The following is an 11,295-nucleotide window of genomic DNA, read 5'->3' as shown; positions in this document are numbered from 1 at the left end:
AACTCCTGTCAACCAGTGAAATTTTTATTGTCTCCATACTTTTGCTTTTCCAGGAGTGCCTTATAGTTGGAATCATACAGTATGTAGACTCTTCAGACTAGCTCCTTTTATTTAGTAATATGCATTTACCTTTCTGTCATATCTTTTCACGGCTCAATAGATCTTTTTTTTTTTTTTAGCACTGAATAATATGCTGTTGTATAGATATACCACAGTTTGTTTATCTGTTCACCTACTGAAGAACATCTTGTGTTTGCTTCCAACTTTTGTCACTATGACTAGAGCTGCTATGAACACCCATGTACAAGTTTTTGTGTGGACTTTAGTTTTCAACTCTTGGTAAATACCAAGGAGCAAAACAGCTGGATCCTGTAGTAAGAGTTTGTTTAGTTTTCTAAATGACCACCAAAGTGGCTTCCAAAATGGCTGTACTGTTTTGCATTTCCACCAGCAATGAATGAGAGTTCCTGTTGCTCCACATCCTTGTCAGTATTTGGAGGTATCAGTGTTGTGGATTTTGGCCATTTTAATAGGTACGTAGTGATATCTCATTGTTGTTTGAATATGCAGTTCTCTGATGGCATAAGATGTAGAACATCTATTTATATGCTTAATTGCCATCTATATATCTTGTTAGGTGAATTATCTTTTAAAGTCTTTGGCTGATTTTTTTAATTGGGTTCTTTGTTTTCTTATTGTTGAGTTTTAAGAGAAGTACTTTTTAAACTAATTGAAAGTTTATTGAAAACAATCTCCAGATGTTTAGATAAGTTTGTATAAATACAGAAACTTTTGAATACCAACAAGGGTAAATCTTTTAGAAAACACATTTCTAAACTGAAACTACTAAAAGTAGTCAAAAGTTTATAATAGTTGCCAACTCATTGAATGTTTGTAAACACAAGAAAAACAAGATTAAGTGTATATGTTGCGCCGACTTTCCAGGAATACTTTGAATATGTAAATATAAATACTTTGAGGTATTGGCTATTAGAAAATATTATGTGAACCCAAAATTTGAAGTATTTATGTTATTGCTTTCCCTTAAAGTTTTAATTGATTCATATTTGATTACCTGTATAACTTTTCTATCTACATAATTTATTAACTACATAATTTACTAGTCAAGATCCTACACCTACTTTGAAATTCAGTAGAAATGGACATAGGTTAACAGTTTGAAACGCATTATCATTTTTTTTTTTAATTAAATCTTTGATGTCTAACTAGTACCTCACACAGGAGACTGGGTGTGTACTAATGGGTTTCATTATGCTTAGTGACTAGGAGCCAACTGAACCACCTCTAGGTTTCTATAAGCATGTAAACCAGAGAACATGATACACGGTAAACAAGAAAAAATGAATATTCTCCTGGATTCATTAAAATCTAATTCTGTCTCCTAAATGTGACATCTTGAAAACACTAAGCCTTCAGTTGTCCACTTCTCTGAATTTTCTGTCTTTACAGGAGGAAAGATCCAAAGTGAGATAAAGACCATTCCAGAAGCAGGACCATGTGAAGAGCTTTTTTGCTGGCAGATCTGGCAACAGATTGCAAGTGACTTAACCAGGCATCAAGACTCGATTATAAAGAGCTTTCAGTTCCCTAGACAAAGCGATTCACCCAGCCAGGTTGGGACAGGACTATCCATAACTCACACAGGCCAGAAACCTTACCAGTGTAATGAATGTAAAAAATCTTTCAATGATGTCTCCAAGTTTGATCTTCATCAACAGATACACTCAGGAGAGAAGTCTCATATGTGTAGTGAGTGTGGAAAAAGCTTCTGTTATAGCTCAGCGCTCCGTATTCATCAGAGAGTTCACTTGGGAGAGAAACGCTATAAATGTGACGAGTGTGGTAAGGAATTCAGTCAGAACTCACATCTACAAACTCATCAGAAAGTCCACACTGTAGAGAAACCATTCAAATGTGAGGAATGTGGGAAAGGCTTCAGTCACAGATCAACACTTACTGTTCATTGTAAGTTACACACAGGAGAGAAACCTTATAATTGTGACAAATGCGGAAGGGCCTTTATTCACGCGTCCCATCTTCAGGAACATCAGAGAATCCACACTGGGGAAAAACCGTTCAAATGTGATATATGTGGGAAGAACTTCCGTCGTAGATCAGCACTTAATAGCCATTGTATGGTCCATACAGGAGAGAAACCATACAAATGTGAAGACTGTGGGAAGTGTTTCACTTGTAGCTCAAATCTTCATATCCATCAGAGGGTCCACACAGGAGAGAAACCTTATAAATGTGAGGAGTGTGGTAAGTGCTTCATTCAACCTTCACAATTTCAGGCTCATCGGAGAATCCACACTGGAGAGAAACCGTATGTATGTAAACAGTGTGGTAAGGGCTTCATTTACAGTTCAAGTTTTCAAGCCCATCAGGGAGTTCACACAGGAGCGAAACCATATAAATGTGATGACTGTGGGAAGAGCTTCAGGATGAAAATCCATTATCAAGTTCACCTCGTGGTCCACACAGGAGAGAAACCCTATAAATGTGAGGTATGTGGGAAGGGCTTCCGTCAGAGTTCGTATCTTAAAATCCATCAGAAGGCCCACAGTGTAGAGAAACCTTATAAGTGTGAGGCATGCGGGCAGGGCTTCAACCAGAGTTCACGACTTCAGGTTCACCAGCTGATCCATACTGGGGAGAAACCATACAAATGTGAAGAGTGTGGTAAGGGCTTCAGTCGTAGAGCAGATCTCAAAATTCATTGCAGGATCCACACGGGAGAAAAACCATATAATTGTGAGGAGTGTGGAAAGGTCTTCAGCCAGGCCTCACATCTTCTGACCCATCAGAGGGTCCACAGTGGAGAAAAGCCGTTCAAATGTGACGCATGTGGGAAGAGCTTCGGGCGGAGTTCGCACCTTCAAGCCCATCAAAAAGTCCACACCAGAGAAAAGCCATACAGATGCGAGGAGTGTGGGAAAGGCTTCAAGTGGAGCTTGAATCTCGACATGCATCAGAGGGTCCACACAGGAGAGAAACCATATAAGTGTGGGGAGTGTGGGAAGCACTTCAGTCAGGCCTCAAGCCTTCAGCTGCATCAGAGTGTCCACACTGGGGAGAAACCGTACAAATGTGATGCATGTGGGAAAGTCTTCAGTCGATCTTCACAGCTTCAGTACCATGGGCGGGTTCATACAGGGGAGAAACCTTACAAGTGTGACATGTGTGGTAAGACCTTCAGTTGGCGGTCCAATCTTGTAAGTCATCACAAAATTCATGGTGATACATTTTATGAAAGTGATGAAAGTGGTAAAAACATCAAAGAATTGTCAGAGGAAAAAAGTTCTACAAAATGACATTTCTTTAAAAACTCATGCAACCCAAATTCTTAAAATCATCAGTTTTCATAGAGAAAATATTCGATTTAGTTCAGTTGGTGTTTAAGCAATAGCTGAGTATATTTCAATTTTCAGCAGGCCACACAGTTGTAAATGGTGCAGTAAACACTTCAGAACTTTGACGTTTATCAGACTGACTTAGGAGATGGGACTTAGAAAGGGAAAGCGTTTTGTCTGGCCTTTAATGGAAATGTGATGATGGGCAAGCCAGAAGTGATACCCCGAGAATGTAAGCTCCATGAGGGCAAGGTGTTTACTGCTGAGTCACATCATCCATAACATCAACTCATGCTAGTGGGTGTTCTCAGAACTTGTATGTTAAATACATGCAAAGGAGAAAATGTACAATATGTGAAATTGTATCCAGAGGAGGGAACCTGCAAAATAAAATTAATTCAGGGAGAGGAACATTTGTTGAAATGTGGAAAATCATTCAGTATCGCAGTCTGTGATATTAATATGGTATTAGTCACCCTATTGCAGCTGGCTCCTGTCTTCCCCACAGCCCCTGTTCTCAAGTTGGATTCTAATTATTTGGGGCCCTGTCTTGTTTTCCAAGGATTGTATACAGCATAACTGAACTACCTTGTAATTTTTCTGACAGTACAGATTGAAATTTTTTTTTTACCTTTACAAGAAGTTGCTGCATATTACACAGTTGACTTTTATATATCAATGTTAAGGCAGGGGTTTACTGGAACACTTTGAAAGTGTCCCAGGTAGTTCAATGACAGTTTTCTTAGTCTTGAATTTATTATTGATTTCTAATGATCTGCATTTCCAATGAACTTTGAAATGTTTGCCTTCTAATTACTGTAGCATTTCTCTTATCAAAACTTCTCAGGTAGGAGCTAGGCCATATTCTTCCCCCTTACCCATGAAATGAATACCCAAAAAACTTGTGGGAATGTGTTAATTTTATCAAATGTATTATTGAGACAAGACCGATGTTTATATTGCCTTTCCTATTGCTAGCGGTGAAGCACGGTTTTGGGAAAGGAGTGCGTATCAAAATATAGGTTGTACATCTCTTTGATCTAGAAATCATATAATTGGAAGTTACGATTAAGAGATTAAAATACCAAGAAGATGAATGCCACATCGATGACGCCATTGAATTTTTAAAAATGGAAATAAGTATACATCTATAGGAATTTGAGTTTTGATATATTCCTATTTTAACCTAAGCCATTAAAATTATGGCAGATATCTGTAATAACAGGAGAAATATGTAACATGGGCTTTGAGAGATCAAAAATTGGAGTCTTCATAGTATAACCTTTGGGAGTGTGTTTATGTGTGTGTTTGCACATGTGCATGTGTATATATATACATGTGTAAGATAATGTGTAAAGGGGTGCTCTTCATGTGGTTTCCCTTGGCAAGAAGCATTTTGTGGTATTTTTCCATTTTATAGCTTCTTAAGTTATGTTTTAGTATTTCACTGAACATTGAATATTACCAAAGCAGTAAACTACAATTGAATTTTTAAAGTACTAAGTAATTATGCCTTACAGTTAAGACCTCCTAAATATGAGTGTTCTATGTCGTCATATAAGATCAAAGTTAAGGAATAGATTCTGAAAGCCAATTTAAAATCCAAAGCATTTTCTGGTTATTTTGCATACAGAGATAAATTAACGAACTTTGAAAATCATATCTTTGTAATTTATGCATGCTGTGCTCTAAGTATAAATTCATAACAGGGAGAGGGCTCAAAACAAAATAGATATATATACAATGTGGAAGTATTAAAAAAAAGATTCCCCGTTGAAAAGGTGTGCATAGGAAAGAACATGGCGTAATAGCCATGGCCGCTCAGACTGTGGAACAAGGAAGGGTAAAGAGCAGGTTTGGATGCCACCCTGTACTCAGACACAATGGTGGACTTTTCAGTGTTGTTGGGGAGACTGGCTTCCACAATTGGTTTTCTGGACCATACCTTCACAAGATGCTAGATACTTATTAAGGTCCATGCTGCCCCAGTTTGGTGCATTGGGGGTCCCTAAGACATCCTCCAGGTCTGTCATTGCCTAAGAGTACCCCCAAGACATTAGTCATATGACTATAATTTGTTACAATAAAAGGACACAAAGTGAAATGAGCAAAGGGAAAGGTACAAAGGATGAAGTCGTGTGTAAGCTTCCAAGAGTCCCGTCTGTGATATCACACATGATGTACTAAATTCTTTCAGCACTGAATTGTGATAACACACATGAAGTGTCACTTATTAGAGACTCCTGCACTGGGTATTTATTGAGTCTGGTCACATAGGCACTGTCCGCCTAGTATCTACCAAGACTGGAGAGTCTCAAAAAGATAATAGGTGTTCAGCGTAAACCACCTTGAACAGGTAGCTTAGGCACTGTAAGCTACCCATATGAGGTAACAGTAGGAATCCTGCAGTCCAGGTACCTAGACACTAGTCAGAGCCAGCCTTGTAATCAGACCTTTCCAAGCATAGCAGTGTCAGTTCTATGTGAAACTTTCCTGCACTCATGACATCAGATACCCAGTGCCTTCATTCTTCTTTTGCTTTGCTTGCTCTCAGAAGATGCCATAATAGGTCATCTTGGCTTAAGGTAGTTTATAACCGAAATTAACATTGTCCTTATAACTGATAAGACTGCAGATGTGGCTTACATCCACTCTCCTGGGGAACCCGAGTTCCGTGTTGGTCACAAAATAGCCATAGCACCTGTGAGCTGTGCAGTTCTTTATTTGTTGTTCTTCGTTCAAAGTTGAGAGAAAGCTGTCTCATTTGTAGTGTTTAGTTCATGTCCCAGAGTGCATGGGGCGTCTCACCTTGACTCCCATTCCTTCTCGATTAATTGAGCTCTGTATCCAGTTCTCTAGCCTTTGTGGGGTCATTTCAGTTGCAGGTCCCACTTTTCACCATGAACTTGACTTTCCTGTTGCATCTCTGGCCCCTGGGGATTTCCCTGTCTTAGCTCTAAGCTGGCTACTGCGATAATTTTATGTGAACTTGACTGGGTCACAGGGTGTCTGTGAGAGTTTCTGAATGAGATTAGCATTTGAGTCAGTGGACTCAGTAAAGTAGGTTGTCCTCCCCAATGTACGTAGGTGTCATCCAGTCCAGTGAGAACACTAACAGAAGAAAATGAGGAAGGAAGAATTTGCCCCTTTTTGTTTCCTGTCCACGTGCATCAGTGGGGACATGTCATCTTTTCTGGCCCTCAGACTGCAATTTAAATCATAGGCTCCCCAGGTTCTCAGGCCTTGAGAATTGGTTTGAATAACACCACCCGCTTTCCTGGGTGTCCAGTTTGCAGATAGCAGATCATAGGACTTCTCATCCTCCGTAATTGCATGAGCCAGTTCCTCATGACATGGTTCTGAATGCATATATACCAGATATCTGCTCACAACCACACGGGCATCATCCTGGAGTTTCTTGGGGGCATTTTGTCAACTATGCACAGTGGGCAGAGGTCAAAGATTACCCTAGATAAACAGGGATGGGGAACACCTACATCCTAGTCAGGGCTTGGGCACCCCACCTGGACAGCACTGCTAGTTGTGACCAATCACAGGCATTGGAGGGAGGTTTTTAAAACAGGAAGAAACTCAAATTGTGAGTACTTCTGAGGCATGGGGCCTGGAGCAGGGGCCCGACTCGCCTGGAACAAAGAGAAGTACTATCTCCTCCCATTGCCAATCTAACCACATCATCTTGCAAAGTGCACTACAGCGACTATACTTGTTCATTTGCTCTTGAGCCATAGTCTCAGTGTTTCCGTTTTCAAGATGGCCACTGCTCAGATCAGGGCATGAACCTCTCAGTGAGATTGACATAACCAAAACTACATTTCAAAAACAATTGGGCTTATGTCATGGTGATTACATTGCTAAGTATATTCCCAAGGGGACTGAAAACATCAATGCACACAAAAACTTGTATGAAAGTGTTCATACAACATTATTCACCATAGGCAAAAGGTGGAAACAATCCTATGTTTGTGAGCTGATAAATGGATGAACAAAATGTGGTATATCCATACAACGCAATATTTTTCAGCAACGTGAAGGAAATACTGATTCATGCGCCAACACGGATGAACCCTGAAGACATGCCAAGTGAAAGAAGCCAGTCAGGAGGTAATGTGTGGTGTGATTGCACTTTATGAAATGTGCAAAGTAGGCAAATCCATAGAGACAGAATAAATTGGTGGTTCCCGGGACTGGAGCTGAGGAATGGACTTGGGAATGAGGAGTACAGCGTTTTTTGGGGGGCGGAGGGGCAGACGAAAGAGTTATAGGATTAGATAGTAGTGGTCATTGTAAAACATTGTGAATCTTTCAAACCTGTAGAAATAATATGTGATAATCCTGCCATAAGTATTAAAATGTAGCTGTGTTGGATTAGTCAAGGTTTTCCTAAGAAACAAAACCAGAAGTACTATACATTCATACTCTAGCAAAAGCTAGGGTGATGAGCCATCCAAATGAAGGTGAGGAAGTGGTTACACGAAAAGCTTCATGTGCAATGCTTGGTAACGTGGACTGCTGCAGCCTATTTGGAGGTCAGTATGGCTAATATTAAATTTGACTATATACATACACTATGAAATAATTTCATTTTGGGGTATGTATGCCCCAAAATCCTCACATTGGTCTATTTCAAAGAGTTCCAAACTCTCACAGAGATCTATAAGCAGACATGTATGACAATGTTTATTTCATTCTAATTGGCAAAGGCAATGAGAAGAATAGATATGGAAAATGTTGTGGGTGCAGAAAATGGAATTTTATGAACTTCCATCGACTTTGGTTTTGCTATTCATTCAGTAACTTCTTGAAATGGATATTTTCTGAATCGATCTCCTTCACTTCTATTTTGACATATGCATTTAAGGCTCGACATTTCCCTCTATGTATACGTTAAAAATCTCATTCCAATTATGAGTTCAGTTTGTTTTTTACAACATGTGTGCTCTTGCTCCTAGGAAAGACTAATGGTTTGCTTGTGAAAATAATAGCTGCCATTTAGCAAACATTTCCCATGTACAAAGCACTGTATTCAATACTTGACACTTGTCCCTAATCCTTTTAATAACCTGTAGAGTTAGTTAATAGCCTTACTTTACAGGTGAAAAAGCTAATACTCAGAGTTGTGGATACGCTTGTGCAGGGACACACAGCCTACACTGGTAGAGTGAGAACCTGAACCCGTGAATACTTGACTCCAGAGCCTAGGCAGGCTCTCCAGTGCTCCTCACTGCCTTTCCACTCACTACTGTCCAGGCGTTTGCCAAAGACTGTGCCATGCCAGAGTTAAGAAGAGGCCTTTTGTTTAAAGAAGTTTGTGTGTGTGTGTGTGTGTGTGTGTGTGTGTGTGTGTGTGTTAGGGATTTACTGTTTGGTTTGGATTTTCTGCAATAGTATATGGGAGAGCTTAGGGTATTGGATCATCTTTTTAAGGTTGAGAAACACTACAACAAAGAAAAATTCAGCATCCTTCAGTATGAACACGTGTATTACCCATGACCCTGCAAGTGTCAGGTAGATAGTCTTTGTTCATTCTGTCACCAGATACTCCTAAAGAAGCTATTTCTTAGGGAGCATTGTATGTGATGCTGTAAGGGATGGAAACAAATGGGTGGGATTTCCATCTGGGAGCCTTTGCTCCATTGATGCACCTGGCTTGTCCTGTGACTAGAGCAGGTAGCACTTGACCGTCACAGAGAGGTTCTTTGAATACTTTAGTCAGTTGTGTCATCGTTTGTCTTCCCCCAAAATGACAGAGGCAGCTGGCGATGGTAATAGTGATTATAAATGTGTGTTCTATCCTGTGATGACTGTTTGGACACTGACCCTGAAAGCGGTGTGTGCAGTTAAATCGCCTCCCTGAATCGCCAGTAGCCCAACTGCAGAGTTCCTACTCTGCTCCCTCTGGGAGTTCAGAGACCTCATCTCTCCAGCTGCTCTGTGTTTTCTGTCCCCTGTGCAGTACCTGCAGATGAATGGCCTCTCCATATCTCCTCCAGCACTATAGTCAAGGCCACCGGGTCATCGTCCCCAACACACTTGGTAAGTCTGTTTCCCCTTAAAGTGCCAAAGGGACACACTGCCTCCCCTCCACCTTCCCAAAGCTGATGAGGTCTAGGGGCATTGTCTCAAATGTGTGAGCACCATGAAGAAGAGACAAGCAGTCGGAGTTAGCAACTAGGTTGTTACTCACTGTGGGGGTAACTCAGAACACAGCCTCTCCACGTACTCAGAAGACTGCCGGCTGCCAGGCCAGCAGCCAAGGAGGGCAGTGCACAAAGAGCTTTCAGCAGTGCCTGCTCCCAAGGACGTTATCTGCTCTGTAACTAAGCAGCACATCTTGCTCCCAACCATTTGAGGAGGTGTATTCTCCCGCAATGAGATAATCTGTCCCTCTGCCTGTTGGCATAAAAAACTGCTTGTGGTTGGTCAGCAACAGCCTCTTCATGCAGCTCCAACTGGCCACTGCTGAAGCTTCCCTGCCTTGTGAGTAATAATCGGCATTTCTCACTCCTCTGGTCCTCCTGGTGGTTTTTCCAGAATATCCAAACTTGGGTGCAACTTCCAGGCCTGGGGCTCTTGCGTTCTACTCTTGCACTTCCCCATCCTTCCACCTCAACACACACCTGGGATGTCTGTGTGGGTTTTTTTTAATACTAGTTTTGCTTATTCACAAATGGAATTGTTGGGTTCCTGAGACTTGATATTCTTTTTCTACCATTCAGGTGTCCCAGTCTTTGAATTTCCTCTCTACCCTTCACCCTCTCCTCTGCCCTCCCTCTGTCCTCTCTCCCCCTTTCCCTCTTTCTTACTTCTCTTGAATTGCTTGACCTGGATTCATTCATTACGTACGTAACTGGCTTCTGATCCACACATGAAGATGATGCGTGAAATTGTTTCACAGGTGTATTGTAGAGACACTGCACTACAAGCTGCAGAGCTCACTTTTTGTTAATCTTTTGACCCCTTTCACCCATTGAATCTTTTCGTGGTTGTCAGTTTTTGCTTTATAAAATATGTGCTTCAGTTATTAGTTTCCGATAACTTTAAACGTTTATCATTCTGAAGCGTACCTCCATGTCAAGTAATGCTCACTTGGTCAAATATTAATATCACAAATTTATAATTACAGAAATAATTTGAAACTTAGGATGATGGTATCTCTCTAGAAAAGGTTTTTATTTGCTTCTGAAAGGGCCGGAAGATTCACCTTTATGCAATTTCAGGGATTAAAGTGACTTGACGTTTGGCCTCAGTCCCTGACAAAGAATGCCCAGTTCCCTTTTGCTTATTCCTGCGGTGAAGATCTTTGGAGTTTACCCGGAAGCCTCTGTGGTAGGCAATAGATTTATGTCGCTTAGCTTCTCGAACCTGTCTAAAGTGCTACTCAGCTTCTCGATGAACAGAATTTACACTCTTCTAAAGCCGACATGCTAGAATGGCCAGAAATTTTCCCGAGAATTTCTCGGAGACTCCAGGAAGTGAAGACCAAGAGCTCAAAGTAGTTGGGCACTTACGAGTTTTCATCTGGGGAACTCTAGTCAATGAAGCTATGCCGTCGCTGGTTATCCCCCTTGGCATTCTGGGATATGTAGTTCCGTGCTCCATGTGGTCTCACCTCCTGCAGCTACAGGGAGGCCCGGCTGCAAACTTGTCCCTGCGGAGTTCTGGGAAGTGTAAGTCTAAGAGCTCCAGGTAGTCTCAGGCACTTCTCTTCAGAGAGGGTGGTGCTGGGGATTCTGGGAAATGTAGTACAAGAGCCCCGGGTTGTCACGGGTACTTCCGGCCCTGGAGGCCGATGTGGCAGCCATCTTTTCCCCGGTTATGTTACTTCAGGTTCGCTATTCACGACCCACTCAAACGTCCTCAAGTTGCGCTTGCGGCCAACAGCTACTGGCCTTTATTTTGG

At 41.3% G+C, this 11,295-nt stretch overlaps 2 protein-coding genes across 8 annotated transcripts in view; both read left to right on the top strand.

Annotated features, from left to right (window-relative positions):
- LOC105297363 (zinc finger protein 234-like) overlaps positions 1-3,785 on the top strand; it is a 16,152-nt gene extending 12,367 nt beyond the window's left edge. For 4 of the 5 annotated variants that reach the window (XM_023535290.1, XM_023535292.1, XM_023535291.1 and 1 more), the window contains one exon: positions 1,471-3,785. In XM_023535290.1, the coding sequence (XP_023391058.1) occupies positions 1,471-3,335 (1,865 nt within the window). In that variant the 3' untranslated portion in view covers positions 3,336-3,785. Of the gene's footprint in view, positions 1-451; positions 534-1,470 lie in introns of those variants that run through there. The other variant, XM_023535293.1, reaches the window with a different exon arrangement.
- Positions 3,786-4,996: 1,211 nt separating this feature from the next.
- LOC105297364 (zinc finger protein 226) overlaps positions 4,997-11,295 on the top strand; it is a 43,665-nt gene continuing 37,366 nt past the window's right edge. Inside the window, exons 1-2 of one of the 3 annotated variants that reach the window (XM_011368007.2) lie at positions 4,997-7,496; positions 9,349-9,428. Coding sequence is in view for 2 of the 3 variants with exons in the window: in XM_023535266.1 (XP_023391034.1) it covers positions 11,185-11,222 (38 nt within the window). In the remaining variant the exon portion in view is untranslated. Of the gene's footprint in view, positions 7,497-9,348; positions 9,429-11,169; positions 11,223-11,295 lie in introns of those variants that run through there. The other 2 variants (XM_023535266.1, XM_011368011.2) reach the window with 2 other exon arrangements.

Source organism: Pteropus vampyrus, unplaced genomic scaffold, assembly GCF_000151845.1.
Source record: "Pteropus vampyrus isolate Shadow unplaced genomic scaffold, Pvam_2.0 Scaffold138, whole genome shotgun sequence".
NCBI classification, from domain to species: Eukaryota; Metazoa; Chordata; class Mammalia; order Chiroptera; family Pteropodidae; genus Pteropus; species Pteropus vampyrus.
The sequence above is the reverse complement of the archived record's forward strand: the minus strand, read 5'-3'. Positions and strand labels throughout refer to the sequence as shown.